This window comes from Ptychodera flava, chromosome 10 (genome assembly GCF_041260155.1).
Source record: "Ptychodera flava strain L36383 chromosome 10, AS_Pfla_20210202, whole genome shotgun sequence".
Taxonomy (NCBI): domain Eukaryota; kingdom Metazoa; phylum Hemichordata; class Enteropneusta; family Ptychoderidae; genus Ptychodera; species Ptychodera flava.
In genome coordinates, this window is record NC_091937.1 from 17,508,542 (window position 1) to 17,528,266 (window position 19,725).

The following is a 19,725-nucleotide window of genomic DNA, read 5'->3' on the forward strand; positions in this document are numbered from 1 at the left end:
CTCTGATGTATAAAATGTTTACATTGACAAGTGCATGATTCAAGCCGGTGCACAGAAGAGACCCTGAGTGTTTATTTCTTCTTTGTGAAACGAAATAAGCCCCTAATTAAGCTAATTAATTTATAAACATGTCGTTTATCATAGCCTTAATCAGAAATCAATAAATAGCATGCATGCTTTCCACCCACAAGCAATCAGAGCCAAACTCTTATTGAAGCACACACTTCAGAAGTCTCCCTTTTACGGAGTTTGTTCACACCTTTGTATGAGAGGTGTGTCGTAAAACTTTCTCACATTGGCAAAATTTTAATGAAAAAATTTAAAACAGGAAAATTTTTAAAAGAAGTATTTAGTAAGAATGTGTAAGGTATTGTCTGTGGTTCAGTTAATCATAAATTTTGTTATGTCAAATACCAAGTGCAAAATAGTGATACAGGTTTAATTAAATTAGATCTGCTGGTATGCCCCTTTTTGTCACCCTGTTCACAAAATATACGATCCCGTCATTCAGATTCCTCAGTCTCCAGCCATATATACATTGTACATGTCTGTACTGCAAGAGTGAATTGACCAACAGACTTCTCAAAATGATCACGTGTCCCGATCAACCAAGGCATTTATATTTTCAACGCGACCATGAACAGATGCTCTGTTCAAGATGGCTTTTACCATGTTGGCTTTCCCAAACCTTTCAATTACTGCCATGTTTTTAAAATGTCAGAAACGACACATGCATTTTTTTTGTTCTAAATGTTCAATGTTACACAAACTACAATAATCTTCATTTTACTATTATTATGGTTTGCCCAGGAAAGTCTAACTGATAAATCATGAGGGAAAATAAATATTCCTCTCACACAAATTACCAAATGCCCGATAAAATACGACCATTTTATTCCGAATTACCGACACCTGTTTGATTCAGTTATCACAAAATCAATATGACCGCAGTAACCCCAGTGTACTCTGGCCCCTTAAATATTATTCTGTGTGCCTAAACTCAGTACAGAAGTACTCATTAGCGAACAGTAATGTTCACACAGAATCAAAAATCGAATGACCTTTCATGCATAAAAAAGTTAAATATTCACACAGTTGTTGCCAACATGGCTTTCTTCCTGTACACCGGAAAAAAAAAATCTGATCTGGCAAAGAATTTGGATTTAACCAAGAGTTGTACTTCAGCAATAATGAAAGCACTAATTGTTGTAGTTTGAGGTTTTTTATCTATACCCTTGATTGGAATCAATGACCGACCACTCAGACCAAGGGGACTGAATCCCTCATTGAGGAGGGCAATTTGTGGAGCAAATCATTCTAAAAACAGTGTTTCAGCATTCTTGACATTCCTCCAGATAATGAAAAGAACCTTAGAACTGACGCAAGTCTATTGCCCCCTCTGACAATGGAGACACCTTGTTCTACGTCTAATCTCGACTGAAACAAAAGAACCTTTCTTTGTATTCCTCCGGAAGAATCAATACAAGTGCTGGTTAAAGACCCTATTCTTCTGAAAAAGGGTGTTATGCATTGCTGTGTCCCTCTACGCTGCAAATTTTAAAGAGACTCGGAATCTCATAAAAGTCAGAGCTGGCAAGTTTGTACAATTTATGGCCAGGGATCAAAATCTAGTCCATGGTGGAGTCAGGGGTTCACAAAAGGAGGCTATATAATTAATCACTGGACAGAGGTCTGAAACTGAGGTTAATATGTCGGTTGAGAGAGTTTTCTCTGTGTGAAATGGTAGACAGCTTCAATCAAGCAGAAATGATCTGTGTAGGGTGTGCTTTACAGTTACAGTGTTGCTCCAATAGTACATCTTGAGTCCCAGCCCACATTCCTACGATTTGATGTCACTGGTTATGAAGGAATGTCAAGCTTTTCACAATTCACATTAACCCATTGAGTGCCATAGTCAATTTTTCTTGCCTTTATAAATTGTAGGTCTGTCAATTTTTTTCAGATTTTTCACAAAATTTTGATTAAAAACTGAAGCCAATGAAAAGTGATGGCTGTTTGGTCCAAAACTATTAGAAAAACGACAGAAAAAATCATAAAAATTGGTAAAATGTTGCAGAAAAATTTTGGTGGGAAAAAAATTACCCCACTCAAAGGGCTATTAGCGTGTGTGTCTGTGACGCTAACTTCTTTGCATGTACTTACAGTGTGTCTATGCATACCATTTCATGCATGTATAATAGTACACCCTGCTCAAGTTTGCCTGCTTGTTTGCAACTTACTGTAACACCAATATCAGGTTTATCTTGGCAGAAACTCAAGCAAATTCTGAAGGTTACAACACATCCATGTAAAAAATACCGACGAGGCATATTTTATTTGCTGTTTGTTGAAAGTTCAAATACCTCAGACAGTGTGATGGCTTATGCATGGAATAAAAACGTGCCAATAGTGTTCGTAAACACTGCATATCCTACAGTACACTGACCCAGGATTACGGATTTAGTGCTTTTTATACATCTATTGAGGACCTGAACTAATGAAGAGCTCATTTTCATCCACACCAGAAAGATAAAGTGTTGACAATGGTAGAAAGATATTGATCCAGAACATATCTGTTATCAATGGCAGACTGAGAACAAAGGTTCATAATAGCCTGAAGGAAGATTAATTGTTGATGTCATCCTGTGTATGACAAATAGATGGATCCTGCCCAGGTCCTGCCCTGGGGCTAAGCTGAATTCGTCCGTACCGACACTGAGGACATACATAGGCTGTAATGACCACTGAAGCCCTGGACCTGTTGCTTTTGTTATGTAAATTATTCAAATTTAATCTTTGTATTCAGTGCAGTAATGCCAGTATAGAGTTGAATCAAATGCAAGAGAGGATTTTTTTCGTGCTTTTGCTTATCCATAAACTAGTACAGAGATACTGCATGTATCAAGTGTCACTCTACGGAATCTGACTGAACTCTGGCACAGCTCCTCTCTTCCTGTGTCCACACATATATATCACAAGTAAAAGAGACCAAATGCCAAGGCAATGGGAAGTTAACAAATATGTGGAAAGTCATGGAATTGAAAGCAAACCTACAACTTGGTACTTGCTCCACTTCACCGTATCATGAGATACAGTGTGGTCCGGGGTGTGGTCCAACCCATATCTTCCACAACCTGTCCACAAAAGAGATGCAATCAATGTAGAGCCTCTTCAAGTACCATTGCTGACCTGGCACTTCCAGTCAGGTTTACAAAGCACTGCTAGAAATGCCACTATAAGAACAAAAATGAAACGCTGGAGTACATTGCCTCTTACTTCTTACTACAGTCTGTTTTCTCCAACATCTCTTATGTCTCTAATATTACCAATTTATTATGTTGCCGATGACAGTCGCTTGCACCACTGACCAGTTTCATTAAACCTAACAGAAATGCACCAACTTTATACCATTGTAATTGTATTGTGGATGTTTTGAATTTTGTTTAATAGACATGAATTTTTCCAAAGTTTCAAAACTTCTTACATTGAAAACTCAACGTTCTAATGGTTTATAATTTAAGTCTAACAAAAGACAAATCAAACAAGAACACTTCCGGACCAAGAGACAGAGTTATAAACACAAATGTGTACAACATTTCTATATCTGCTATCCTGACTTTAACATTGATTCACATGTTCTTTACATGTACCTGTGATACCAAATGGTATTACAGGAGTACTGGCACTAAAGTTTTGATAACACATGGTAGATTTGTATCCGTTTTGTGCAGTACAATAAACAACATGGGTCCAGAAACAGATATGGGTCAAACATGCCAAATCGTCAATTGCCGCAACCAAGCTGTTCCACAGTTTGGCACTTAATAGTAGGATTAGCCTGTGATGACAGCGTGGATGATTATTAAAAGCATGTTAAATTTTTCCACAGGAAGTAAAAAATTTGTAGACACGTACATCTATAGGTTTAAGGATGTCTTTTACCTTTTACAAATCAGTCTATTAATTTTTTGAAGAGAAAAAAAACCATTTCAATTAAAAGTGTTTCACATACCATACAGCCATGAGAAGGCACTTAATTTGCCCAGTTCAGTGCCAGTATCATCTACCTTTGCCTCTGCCATTACTGTATACCATTCTCTATAGTTTATTTACACTCCCAGACCAATACGTAGAGTACATGTACCTGTGTGGGGAATTTACTATATTGCCTTTTGAACTTTGACACAACACCTTTGCTGAAAGTGCAATTCAAGCCAATTCAGCACGTCTGTGCTTGTCATGTCACTGACCTTTACAGCAGGTCACAAGTTGGCATGGCAACAGGTAAACAATGCTGGAAATGTCATTGGCCGGACATTCAAGGCTAGATGATAAAGGCACACAGAGAATGAGTGTTTTTCTCATGGTTTGACCTTTTGGTCACTTTTTTCAAAGGCATTACATACATTCATTTTCTGCCTGGTGTAAAGAGTGGAACTGTTTCGTAAATTCCTTTGCAACCAATTCGTCATAGAATGCGAGTTTGTTGATTTCACATCAGTTGTTCATGCGAGAATTTGATTTATAAAGGTCATGCACTGTACATAGTTACTAAATTTGAATACCAAAATGGTTCTTAACCTGATTTAGTTTTATCTAGTGAAAAATTAACTTATTGAGACCACACACATACAATTTACAGATATAAAACTATAAAAACTGAAAACAATGGATCTTAGAGTTAGAGCTTTTAGAAAGATGGCCTATGTTCAGATGAATAATTGCCTACTGTTGTCAGCGTAAAATAACTGTACTCCATTCACAGCTGTAAGTGTAATGTGTGTGTCTGCAGGAAGTACAATGCATTATCTTCCAAAACTGAAAAGTACGACAAGGAAACATTCAAAATTTGTACTTGTATTGAAAATCTGTTGTGTAGTCAGTGATGAATGAGCTGATATTGGAACTAAGGAGTGGCCAAGACATCCTTGGAGAGACTACTGTTGTGTTTGACCTTGATTTCCTGGTAACCAGTGAGATTTTATCTCTCTTCTGAAAAACTCAGCATCCAGCAACTCCTTAGATCCTCATCGGTGTACACATGCTTGCACATGTTTGTCTTCATCGGCTATACTTGACATTGATTCCATGGTAACCAGCATGGCACTATCATTCGTCTTGAAATCTCCCAGAATGCAATTCTCTGAAGCCTTGGACCTTGCTCATTTTGGTTGTGTGTTTGTCATGAGGATGTGAGGTGTTGCAGTAAGCTGTTGCCATGGATACCACATCTCATCCAAACACATGCTGTAGCTGATGCAGCTTGGACAATGCACAAAATGAAATGAAAACTCAAAGTGTTACTATTTTGTGTCACAACCAGCAAAGCAGCCACACATTAACCTTACTCTGTCACTCTAGGTGATAAAGTGTGTTGAAAGCATCTTAAACTCTCATTTATAAAGAATTCTTCTGAACTCTAAACCAGAGTAACAGAGAACACAAAGTCACATAGTTTAAATATCAAATCGTCTTCCTTGCACTCAATCCGTACTGAGAAATAGACAAACACCACATGGCTACACGTACACTAGACACTGTACATGTTATGAATTACAGAGTCAATCCATGCACTACTATAAAACCATATACAGTAATAAAAAAAATGAGCGTCTATAGTTAATCCTATCCACTGTGAACTTCTTTTTGTAGACAGGTAAATTTCTGTTCAAGGTGAGCTAGTAGAATACAATACACTATACATATATGCCTGTGATATACAAATGTAGAGATATTTTGATCAGGGAAGACCGGGTTGATTCGCCTGTACATGTGTGTACCATAAACTTGATGGACAACACCATTATTGGATTGGAGCAACTTTTTCTCTCTGACACTGCCACCTTGCATTTCCCTGCATATTGGTAGAGTGTCACATTTGAGAATGACAGGAACACACCGATGAATTGTAGGAAAACATATCATGGTGACAGCATATGATGGTGACAGCATATTATGGTGACAGCATATGATGGTGACAGCATATTATGGTGACAGCATATGATGGTGACAGCATATCATGGTGACAGCATATGACGGTGACAGCATATCATGGTGACAGCATATGACGGTGACAGCATATGACGGTGACAGCATATAATCATGACAATATATGATGTTGTCGGTACAAGCCAGTAGTACAGTTCATAATTCAATTTTTCAAAGTAACCCAACCCAAAGTTAATGAAGCCAAAAACCAGCCTGCTGGGCAGCCCACTTTATCAGGAATTTTTTGATGCAGTTTTGAAATAATGAAAGAGATCAAGTGCACAGATGTTTTTGCTATTCTACATGTCAGAAATTTCATTTTGATTTGAAGGTCATGTTTGATGCTCTAGGTCAACCATAACAGTTAATTTGACTGTATATTCTGTGGTTGCCCAGTTGACAGCTTCTCCTGTGTGTGAACTTGATACACAGATTTAAACACAAAGCATGTACACGTATTACTGAGAATTTCTCCACGTTGGTTTGCAGGCCATAGTAAACATGAAAGTGAAATGTCGGAGCAGTGTTGGATCAGGGAGTTGCGTATGATACTGCGAACAGTACGTGCACAATTAGTGAGAGGTCACGACCTCTTTGGGTAATTTCAACAGTTAGAAATGGGCGACCAGCATGGTGTGTGACCGTTGACTGCCATGAGAGAACATCTTTCCTGTTCAATGACTGTGTCCTGCCCCAACCAGCATTTTGCGTGACCTGGAACAAGAACAATAAACACTTACTTAGAAATGAAAACAGCTTAGAGGTGCGTGGAGTAGCTCGTTTTGCCCAGATGTAAACATGTCATTATTTGTTAAGAAATTCATTGAGCCAATGAATCGCCAATGCCACTCAAGTTGAGAAATTTATTTCTCAGCTTAATCGATGTTGCCCTTTAGAGAGCATAATTTTTTTTTCGGTGAAGGAGCATAAGTTGGTATATTGGTAAATCTCAATATCATGGATTGGTATCTCCCTCTGTCAAGGTCAGAGAGGTTACCAGTTGTCAGCTGGCTTTGGTTACAAGTGCAATTGATCATCTAACCACGGGGATAGGATTTCTTCCCATATGTCCCAACAACGATCATTTTCTAACAGAAGCTTTTCCCATACCTTTACAAATACTGGTACTAACACTAGTAACACTAATAGTACAGCATATACACTTAGTGTCTAGGCAGATCGTCCATGTAGCCGACACGAACACGAAGTGTCTGTTACCGGCTACCGAAAACTATGAAAAATAGTAAAGAATGAGCTACAAAATCACTATCAGTTTTAAGTTGAAGGTAGAATAAGTCTGTGCCTTTGTATAAAATACTATAAAAATAGTAGAAAGTGAACAAGCAGCTGAAAGTTAGTGGAGGGGACCTTAAATGCATATCATTTGCATCTCATTGTCGGCTACATGGACTGTGTGCCCACTGTGGCACTGTACACATGTACCTCCGTTCCACACACAAAACTATAGTACCTCTGAGTTCATGACAGACATATTAATGGATCATGGTATTAGAGTGTACAAAGATTAATTTCTATCCTGTGATGATTTTTGAGAGAGTATGCTTCTATAATCTCTGCATGAACTTTCATGACTTCACTTCAATAAAACTGACTAACCCAATCAATTTGATTGTATCAAATACAGTCAGTTATTTGTTACAGTGAATAGCCAATCAGAAATGCTGTACATGAACATCATGCCCTCTCCTCAATAAAATTCAACTGACAAACCCAATCAAGTTGGTTGTAACAAATGTAATAAGTTGTTTTATTCAGTGAATAGCCAATCAGAAATGCTGTACATAACAAATGTTCTCTGCACTTGAAAATTATTTGTTGAGAAATGGATTTGCAGCAACAAGGCATGAATTGTAAAGACGCCATGAAACAAACGGAATGCATCATTCTGCACATGAATATTATTACCAGGAGTAAGAATATACAGACTAGAATTTATTATTGCATTAGTTGAAATGTTGACAGAAATTAGTAATCAGATGTTACCAGATCAGAAACACTAAAAAAATCACATTCACAAATGTCAGGAATATCGTAGAAATCTTCAGAAAGCATGCATTTTGATTTCAGCACGAGACATACATTTGACCGTGTCTGCCATGATCTCCAGCTGCCATCTCAGGAAACCAAATTCCAAATAATTGCTTTGCAGTGATAATAGAGACATTGTTTTACAAATAACATAACAGAAGGAAGGAAGGAAGAGGAGACCGCAAAATGTATCCGGAATGCAATATTTGGTCAATGCAGCCAAATGACCAGTAACTCGTACAGCGGGGCACTCGATATGATAGGACAGAACTCATATTTCTGTTTAGAAGTCAAGACAGATGTTTAATATTCATTGAGGCAACCGCATCCCTCTCCTGGTTGGCCTCCAGGGATTTGTGGAAAAAAAATTGGGGAAAATATGGAAAGCATGCAAGCACAGTGATGCAAGGGAATGAGTGATGAACACCAAGCCGGGACATCAAGTCAAATATTTGAATGTCAGGAATAATAAAAACGGTTACAGTCCATTACCGTCTCCTCGTGTTGTCGTGTTGTGTTGCGCTCTCTCTAATGAAAATCTGACAAATGCCTGCCAGATGTTTTTCTCCGAAGAGTCCATCAAAGTAAAACGGAGATCCGTGTCATCAAGTTACACATCCAATCACCAGCAATGGGAAAACTGAGTTACGGCAGTGGTGAACGTTGCCTACAGGGTAGCAGGTTTTGGATGGAACACTGTGTCTCAAGCATTTTGTTTGTCTGGTTCAGATTTCAGGAGTAATTTCGTTTAGAGACAGTGACACACGAGGTCGTGCTTGCTATTTATTTTTTCACATCAGCTGTTGACCAGTTAGTGATGAGTAGAGATGAAACCAGTATGACTTTTAAGATGGTATTTGTAGCATTAAAATGTCCAGGGCCAAATTATTTCACCAAGTCCTTTTGTGGTAGGGTTAGGGATTTGGTCTGCTCAGTGTGTTCATGCATGCCTATAGGTTAAGGTGTTGCAGTTACATATCATGATCAGACGAGCCAAAAATGTATTTAATTAGTTATGAAAGTTTGTCACATCCTTCATGAACTGTAACATACAAATACATGTGCATAACTCCATCATTGCAAAATTTCATTTGAAATCCTAACCTCAAGTAGTGGAGATGACAGGTCAACGAACACAGTATTTGCTTGAATCATAATTCAGAATAAGATATTTGTCTTGTCATAACTTCTTAAGATTTCTTTCAAATTGACTAATTAATCACATATAATTCCAAGATAAATATAAACAGAAGAATGTAACACATATTATAAGTAGAAATCTTGACTCTACTGTGAATGTCGACTGTTAGGCCTTTGAAATCTCCAGGATGTGAAAATAAATTTATACAATGCTTCATTTACTCATTATCATACAACTGTTTTTATCTGGAATCAACAGGTAACATGTATCCATGATAAATTTGGTTTCATGAACAGCAATGAAACCTTTCAGATTCTGTACCGATATTTCTGAAGTTGTTGGGTCAATGAACTGGCAATATGCTGTATTCTACAAGAATTTTACCGTGCACCAAGGACATTAAAAATTAATATTAGAAAACAAACAGACTTTACAGTGCATGTACCGTACAGCCGACCACTTCCTTTATGGTTAATATTTTACCTCCTGCATTCACTCAGGCTTAACCATGGGTAAGAATCGTGTATTTCCGCACTCTATTTTTACAAATTATTATAACTTTTTCCTCTTCTCCAAATTAAACTCTATTGCATGTGGTAACCATATTGTGGTTCGAGAGACCGTGGCAATGGTGAGTCCCCACAAACTTCACAAATTTTGCCTCTTATCTCTGGCAGTTCTATTATTTTCAATCTTTGATACAGTATGTGCGTATAGTACAGATGTGACTGGCTCACAAATTGCAGTATTGTATAAAATCCTCAGCAGATGTTGATTTCTAGCTCAAAATTCATTTTACCATTTTCATATCGTATGTAAAAAGTGATACATGTAGTCAAGCTGATGTAGAAGCTATATTCTCACTTGTTGAACTAATCATGTGCAATCGAGGTTTATCCTGCCACCTTCAGTATGTATTCGAAGCGTTTTAATACATATAACTTATCATTGTATGGCCCTAATAATGATTTTAACCCAATCTGCATGTATATCCTGCTAGTCATGTACATGTTTTCTCACTTCCTGCTGTGATCACCCAGTGTTGACAGGACCACTTATTTGTTACTATGCAATAACACACAATATAGAATGAAGTACTTCCATTAAAGTCAGTATACAGAGTATACAAGTCAAACATATCAAAGTGTACATCTACTTGTACGTTTTCCACTGTCAGGGAGAATGTAATGTCCATCTACAGTTTGTATCTGTTATCCAATCTGATCGTTTTCAATGGTTGGGTTGCACCCATCTTCAGGGGACATGCACAGAGATGCATGTATTGAGTCAAAGTACTCTCCATTGCGTGGAAGGCACAGTGAGTTTCATTGTACCTACTTCCCAGCTCAGGTCAGAGATCAAGCTACTTTTCCATTTTGCCATGTTCCATTTTGAAATCAGATATATTCGAATAACAGAGTGTCCTTTGACCATTGATCAGAAATTTCACACGTCTGTAATGTTGCTCATCTCCTAAACTCTAGACCAGAGTTCACAGTTACGCAAACAAGTGTGTATTATATGCAGAAGAAATTTTTTCGGACACATTTTCCTGATGGCAATGCGTTTTACTCTACGTAAAATACTGAAGCCCATTATCAGCGCTTAGCCTATAAAAATTCCATGAAGTACATATTTTTATTAGTCTCTGTGACATAGTTTTAAGCATGCAGCATGCATACAGTTTTGTCATATCCTTGAAATGTAAACAAACAACATACGCTCAGTAAGACCAAAATAACAGCTCTGCAGCCTTTGCATACGTTACAAATGTCTGCTACAGCAATCAGAATTTACACATTTATTTATAGCGCTGGAGATAATACATGTACTGAATGGTGTGTTGAAAAACAGTGATGACCCAAATAAATTTATTAGCATATATTTTGTCATCCCCACTGTGAGCCCAAAGGTTCTTTGAAAAAAAGCGACATCATTTTGTCAAAGTTTAATGTCATCATGGCCAAGTACATGAATATGATATACAGCAATGTTATACATGAGTGTACAGGGTCACTTTCAAATCGTAAAACGATTACAAAGAGAATTTGTCATGAACGTTCTGCCAGCAATGTTTTTGGATATGACCTTGAATAGGGATATAAGTGTAGTTGTAAAATGTTTATGACAATTTTTTATCCCTTTTCATTTTTGTACTGTATGTGCGTGGTCATATTTGTATTTGTAAAAAAAACGTTTTATATAATTTAATAATAATGTATAGGAAATATTCCTATCAGTAGTAAAATAGTCTTTTTCATTACCTATATACTATCAGACTATTTCAACCGCAAGTCACTAAGTTGTAATCCACCAGCAGCAGATAGGAGTCTATTATGAACCTTGTCAGGCCTGACTTTCTTGTGACATACCGCAATTTTTCCAGAGCTATGTATTGGGGGTTTCAGGTCTGCAAGGGATCAGGAAATTACTAAAGCTATCCATATTACATGAAAATGGGTGCCAAAATTTGGCAGTTGTTTAGCAGTACTTTGCAGAAATATATGTACATTGTACTCAAGTATCCCACTTTTTGGAAATGTTTTGAATTAAAATGGGCAGGATGACGGTTCATTTGGAATTGATATACAAAGTTCTGACCAAAAATGAACAATAACTTGTGTAGGCGTTGTTCACTACCCACAGATCAATGTGTAGGTGACACATTACTCATTAGCTGGCCTTATTGACAGGTTTCATTGGACAGGCGTAGGTGTGATCACAGTCCGAGGCTGTGGGAGAAAGCAGGCCAGTCGATTGTTCTAATTCCAACAATCACAATGCCCGTGTTTCACCTACGCTGACTGGGTGACACAGTGTGTCAAAGCCTTGTTGGTATAACTCTGTCAGCAGGTCACTAGAGGGCCTTTCCCTTTCGAAGGCTGCATATGCAGAATGCAAACACTGGTGTTTCCTGACTGAAATGACACAGTTCACAGACTTCAATGCTTCACCGGTTTCTGTACGTCAGCATGAAACAAAGAGGAACATTCTACACAGAAAAATTACCCCTAGCAAAACTTTCAGCTATTTGCAAAAATAAATCAGCTGATATAGGGTGGTACTCAGAAAAAGCATAAATGTGATTAGTTAGAAAGCAATAGACAATGCAGTGTCCTGTCTTTGATGTGTTTTACCGAGAAATGGCTATTCAATATAAATACACTTCTATAATTTACAAAAATAAATTTCTTCTTTACGTTACACCATTGCCTTGTATATTTGGGAGTAATTTGTTCAAGTTAATCTTCTCTTTGAGGAACACATTTCAAGTGTTCAAAAGAAGATTTGGAAGAGGTTTCTATAATGAATCATTGACTTGAATAATGAAAGTGAAAGGGAAGACCTTGAGAAATCCATATACATGTAATCACTTGTATATGAAAAGCTTTTCAAACTGTCAAAAAACCCTTTCTCCCTTTCTGAATATATCTATCACAAAATAGATTGCTATCTTTGTTATGTTGTTCACAGTGTATTATCTAAGTTTCTGTTGCATATGCATACATACGCTGTAGCTCCAAAGATGATTGCATACTATGATACTATGTGCTGATATTGATAATTAATATTAATGAGATGATCCAGAATTCTGCTAGTTACGGTTTTGATACTGTGACCTAAGAATGTGTCAGGATAATGTCAAATTACATCGCAAAATGTTTATATTATAACTGTCTGGTACCATTGACTCTGTAGCATCCAAAGTAAATATATAACATGGTACAGGTAATAAGAAATATTTGTGTTCTCCCAGAGCAATTAAAGCATAGCAGATAGTGGCCACTTCTTAATTTTGCTAAAGTGATAGAAATTCATTAACATAACCATAAATTATATTGTTATGCAAATAAGTCGCTCTGCTATCAGAAATTCCAGGGGAGTTGTATCAAATTTTGTATGGCAGCCAAAACCAGTGCATCTCAATATGTACCTGCAGTGTACATTATTGCCACAACCGACTACTAACAATTCAACATGGCATTGTAAAAGCAATGGTCATAGCAATTTCACTGCATCAGCATATTTTATGTCAAGTTCAAGTTCAGGGTAACGATGAATTGTAAATACAAAGCTGTTCACAAGTAAACACAACTGATCAAGCATCATTGAAATCTCTTGATTCACATTGTTAAAATTTATGTCAGTGTTACTCAAGGGGATAGCCATAAAAGGTCCTACCCAGCCCACTAATAAAAATGTGCAATGGCTGTATAACACTTGTATAGATTGTAAAGCTTAATCTTGAAAAAACAGTCATAACTTTTAATAGTTCTGGATGTATTCATCTTGTGTGTTGGTCAATAGTACATGTCATATAAACCATTCACAATTGTCAGTCAGACAGGATACAGTGAGACTGTGGTTTCAAAACCTCATATGACGCATCACATATGTAATACACGTATTTTCCTGTCAAAAAATATAAAAATAACTGGAAGCGTCATATCAATTCCACCGCTATATTTCCTTATCATACCAGATATTGCACCTTAGAGTTCTCACATGTACAAATACATCCAAATGTAAACTGTACCGGTAGTAGGTGACGTCTGCTTGTATTGGGTCATTGAGCTCATTTGTTATCACTAAATGATTCCCCAACAAGACACTGATTCACCAGATACATATTTGTCATCTAGATTAATAAGTGTTGATAACGCAGCAAACACATTAATCGTCTTTAGTACCAGGTTCCATAGACAAACCATAGAAATAAATACAACTTGGGAGAAAGAGAATTAATTTTACTCATTTATGTTTAACCACCACATCAGAAATTTGCTGTTAGTGAATTTCATAACTGACATACATTTTTCCTTAAACAGAATAACAGTTGACACTAGCAAATGCTTTTTGAAAAGCAAACTTCAAAAATCATTTTAAAAATGAAATATGGACTTCAGCAATACTTTGCATCTATCCATAATCTTAAACATACATGTTACTCTTGGATTGCAATATTATTCATACATAATATTAATTAAGGGTTCTCCATAGGGGGGATTTTTAGGGGCGGACCACCCCTCAGCTTTTGGAGCAGTGTATTCATAACTTCTTTATCATGGAATAAGATTTCAAAACACAAGAATATGCAAATTATGAATTTATGTTAATTAGCCACCACTCTGCTTATCCAAGCTGTGAAAAAAAACTGATTAAATATCTTTGACAGAAATGATCTGAAGTGATTGTGAAACCAGACTTTCCTCCCAGCCTCAGTATAGCAATTACAGAGGTCGTTATTTTGGCAATAATCAGTGTGATGAGAGGTGGGGTACATGTACTGAAATGACCTTTGGAATCACCTTTTACACATTTATTAAATGTAAGCCCATTAAATCCAATGTCTGCACATTCAGACACATTACACATGTTTGTCATTCAGTGTACAATATTTATCAGGTTACAGCAATGCATGTATAGTATATGGTTATGATAAAAGGGTCATCAGTTTTGTTTGTAATTCTCCTACACATGTACTGTACATAGTTGTTTCAGTCTTTCTTTTCTGGCTCCTTGAAAATTGATAACATTGGTAGAAGCATTTCATAATCTTTTAGTGGCAGGCCTTTTTGTGATAAAACTATGCACAAAAGATTTTTAGAATTCAAGATAGATTTACAAATCTTAAATGGAGAGAGTACAAATTACTCCCCACTGAACAGAAAATGTGTGAATGTTGTCTTGCCAGTCTTTAACTAATTGAAAGATTTTCAGACTTTTGGATATTGTATCTCACAGTCACACAACAAAATATTTCAAATGATAAACCTTTTTTTGCTCTTTGACCTCTCACCTTTCCCCTCAACATTCTTCTTACCAGTGGCACTGCCGTTCTCATGCAGTCATCCAATATTTTTCAAAGCAATATCAGCTTTCAACACGTTACTGTGTACTGCTAAACCAAATACATATTGTCTTTGATGGTTGTATTTCTCTTATGTTGTGAGTGACCCAGTCTTCTGTTTCCTCCCAGTCTTGCCACCAACTGAACCAAGTGAAAAATGTCACATCCCATAATAAAGACCAGAAGTTCGATGAACTCGTCAGAAGTAGAAAACTTTTGAAAATCCAAGTACCCTTGTAAATTGTAATATTATCCCCTCGGTAGTGGTTAAACTTTAATTTAATTGATAAGGATGACTTGTGAAACTGTAGCTGTACAACCAGCAAATTTCAGTCACCAATTTTCTCACAAAATACATCAAAAATTTATGCCGAGCCAGGAGAATGTTGAAATTTGATACTGTGCAGCTGTCGGGCATAGCTGAGTTCCGTCATTAGAATTGCCTGCAGTATGTACACACCAGTACAATTGAATCCAATTTTGGGGAGGACATTGCCAACATCAGGAAATTACTTGAAATGTGTTCTACTCATTATTGCTGTATAGCCTTACCTTATTTGAGACAGAGCGGAAATCATTCCGCAAATTGGTGTTTTTACCTGAATCCACATAAACCTACAAACCATGCTATTGACAATACAGCGTTTTTGTGCTGTATGTGCTACCTTGACAAGAAAAAAATTCATAATCAACACGTGGTAGACAATATAATATTCTGCAAGCAATGCAACAATTTTTTTCAAATTATTCTTTCAAAATTTTTAATTTATGTACATGTATTTGTGAAAACATTGTGTCGTCAAATGTGTTGGCACAGATAGGCTAGCCTTGTACTTGTGATGTGCAATTCAGTTAACAACAGGTTGAAAATCAATAGCTTATTTAAAGTTCTGGGCAACACAGAGTCGGCAGCGATCATTTCCTACGCAAACGTTATTGCAGAGATTCCTCTTAAAAGACTACCATTAGCACTAATGACACCCTCTAGAGAGTGGAAACTATGCAATGAGTGCTCTCACTGAATGAATTATGTCTCTCAATGGTATTCCAGCTGCTATAAAAGTTCATACCAAGGTCAGGGTCATTCGAGGTCAGACTCAGACATTGCATAAGCTGTGGCGTTTCTTACAAAATTTACATCTTGTTGACAGCAGAGGAGTAGATTTCATCTCCAAATAATGTGACACTGTTTTAATTAAACTTTGTTTAAATGTATACTGATTTCAGATTTTAGAGTATGTTGTACTTGTAACATAGACATACAGACAGTAGAAACTACGTTTGTAGCCACCAGGTATTTTTGCCTTCACCGTACAGTACATGTATCAGCCCGAAAAATGAATTCAAGTCACGTCCTTGAACAAACCATCCCTTAAACGAGGACACTGAACCCAGTGTTGGTTCTGCTGTCCATTGTCTAGTGCCACAGAAACGTTAGTTCATATTTCCATCATTTATAAATATTATCCTAACAACTGCCGCCGCCTGATTATTTTATCTAGCCTTAAATGCTTCAAACGATTTCCTAATTGCATGATTTATGAAATTTCGGTGTTTATTATAGGCAGTCGACCTTTGAATTTACATGTTTACTGATGTCTGTGTGTAAAAACTATAAATCATGGACTGAGTGTTCATTGACTTTCAACGAGGTGTGGTTTTTTCTAACAATGGGAAAATCAAGGACTGGTGGTTGCCTGGCAACGTGACCTCAGCAACAGCCAGCAAAAACCTACAGAACGTGGTCGGAGATATCCATGTTATGTTCTTTTGATGCTGTATTTTGAAACAGAGCTCACAGTGACCTTGAGGAAGCATAATTAACAAATAAAGAGCTGGCAAATTAAAAATTTCATCGATAAAATAATTAAAAACCTCAAATTTAGAGCAGCTTTTCCCATAGAAATGCATCAACCTTGATGAATTAAACAGGTGGCACAAGGCTAAAATTGATATCTGCCACGTTGCACATACTGTCCATGTAGTTTACACCTGGGGTAAAGGTTAATTTGGTTTGAATGTAAATAATATTTGAAATAATATACAAGCACCGGTATACCGGTAGTAGTACGTTATATTTTGTACTATCATGTGATTTTGTACTATCATGTGATTGTTGAATTTTTAGGTCCTATATTTCTTTGGCCTTCCATTGTTTATTGAATGATGTGGAATTTATGGCCTGAAATCTTAAGCCACTGCCTACGCAATTCTCAAATGTTTTGAATTTTTCACATTATTTTCCAACTCTGTGAAATTTTATTATGCTGACCTTATAACCTTATTTTGAATTCTTCAATGTAAAAATCTATGCTCAACCTTAACATGTAGCTGCCAATAATGTCCCACTCACATTCCTATAAACTGTAGAAATTCTTTATTAGACACATGAAATAGTTTTCCTCTTGAAGAAAAAATTAATAATATTTGTAGTCTGCTCACATTTGATACATGTTTGTTTTAAAAAAACCATGAAATGATTGTTGATAAATTCTACACAAAAATTATTGATGATTTCTCTAGGTTAACAGGCATGAAAATACCCAAAACTGCTAAAACAAATGTCTTGATTTCTGATTTTGACTGTCTTCTTTTTTCCCTCCACAGGATCTTGAATTCCACGGTGTGATGCGCTTCTTTTTCCAAGATGCTGGATCCAAAGTGTCAACAAAGTGCGTTCGCGTCAGCAGCACTGCATCGACGCAAGACGTGGTGGAAACGCTGGTGGAGAAGTTTCATCCAGACATGAAAATGTTGTCAGCGCCGGTATTTGCCCTCTATGAAGTACATGTCAATGGAGGTGAGTGAGATAAATATATTGTCAACTTTATTGCAAGCTTTGGTTGTTACGAAAGGTATGCCTTCGTCTGTCTTCATCGTACTGACAGTCGTTGAACGTCCAATGACCGGAAAAAATGCCAGATGTTAAAAAGAGGCATTTATCGCTGTCCTGTAACTGAATTTGATGATAATATGTATATGCTGACAACCTATTTTGATGTTGTCCATGTTTTACAGAACTTTCTGTATCCTAAAATCTAAGTGCTCACTGTTACAGGTGCATTCATCCACAATAAATACAAGATCAGTCTCCCAGTTCCAATGTCACTGTCAATTTGCATGGTACTGCCCACTGCTGCCATTGAGGGCGCTTTTCATGTTTGTGAATTTGATGTATGGCATTCATCAGTGAATTTCGCCATTAAAGCTACACTTCAGTGAAAGTCATTTAGCAGTTTTGAAGGAAGTATTAAACATCATAAAAAAATCAAATGTTTAAAATGAAGCTGGCATAATTTGTGACAGTTCACCACTGCAGTTCAATACTGCATATCACCTCCATTGCTTTCAACAGAATTGTTTTTTGCTGTATGTTTTGGAAGGAGTATAATATGATAGAACAAAATATATGTAAGTTCTCAGATAGAGTGTCTGCTTGAATACAACAAAATTTGGTAGACAGCAGAGACTGAAGCTACAGTATTCTGTGCTAACTTTGAAAGAAAAATTTGTTGTGAAGATTGCCAACAACTCAACATTTAATACACACATCTATGATTCAGAACATACCATTCATAGGTATACTTTTGTGAAGTTGCTCACACACAACTATAAAATTGTATAAAAATATATAATTTTTATTTATGTTTTTCCAGAGGAAAGAAAACTGAAACAACACGAGAGGCCTTTACTGGTTCAACTGAACTGGGGTAAAGATGACAGAGAAGGAAGATTTTTACTGAAACGAGAAGCTGATATCACTCGGGTGAGTGTTTTCTAATATTTGGTAAAAAACTACGTCAATGCAATATGATAAAACTGCAAAATATTTCAGTTAAAGATGTGATCAGTCCAAGAAATCAATTCATAGAATCGTTGAATGGCATTAGAAATTATATTCAGGAAAGGTAAACATCCTGTTTGTGCACTGTTCAATTCAGAATCGTTGAGGTGAATATCAAGTGGGTCAGTCCACACCTCAGAATCGTTACTTGAATATTTTTGGTTCCATGGACATTGATTAAGTACCCTTGGTCCATTCCATTTGTTGAGTATTTCAATTGCAGCCAAGCTAAACTTTGATGATCTCACATTCCAAGACTCCAGATGTTTGTATTTTTCTGCAACTCAGCATTTCAGAAAAGGAGAATTAAGCAAATACTAGATAAAGCAACTGCTTGTAATGGTTTCATTATGCGTAGATAGTTTGATCATTTCTCTGATGAGATATTCTAGTTCTGTACCTTTAGACATTGAACCTTCCATAGCTGTGCTACAGCCCTGCCCTGCATTCATCTGATAACCTGCACCTTATGAAAGAATTTCGTCTCCTGAAATTTCAGCTCAGTTATTTTGAAAACGAAGATTACATGCAAAATTTTAAGAAGAAGTCGCCGAAAAAGGACAAACGAGACAAGAGGAAAAAGGACAGAAGAGGTGAAAGACAAAAGGTAAGAACATTTCCTTGGAAATAAATGTTGTATCAGGGTGATTAGATATCAGTGTTTTTTTGACCTGTTCACCCTAATGCCAAGTTACCAGGTCCACAATCACCATTGATGACTAATGAGTATGGGCCAAACCATTGTGTTGAGATTAAAATACAGGGGGTAGCATAATGTCATTAATTCGCAGCCAGGGAAGGACTAAAGTTTGGTTTATAGAAGGTGTAATATTCCTCTACACAGATTAGAAA

At 36.7% G+C, this 19,725-nt stretch overlaps 1 protein-coding gene across 3 annotated transcripts in view; it reads left to right on the plus strand.

Moving 5' to 3' along the window:
• The window catches only part of LOC139142134 (afadin-like), a 57,085-nt gene that overhangs the window by 5,268 nt on the left and 32,092 nt on the right, over positions 1-19,725 (plus strand). For all 3 annotated transcript variants that reach the window (XM_070711968.1, XM_070711971.1, XM_070711970.1), the window contains exons 2-4: positions 17,637-17,829; positions 18,686-18,795; positions 19,373-19,480. In XM_070711968.1, coding sequence (XP_070568069.1) covers positions 17,637-17,829; positions 18,686-18,795; positions 19,373-19,480 — 411 coding nt within the window. The remainder of the gene's footprint in view (positions 1-17,636; positions 17,830-18,685; positions 18,796-19,372; positions 19,481-19,725) is intronic.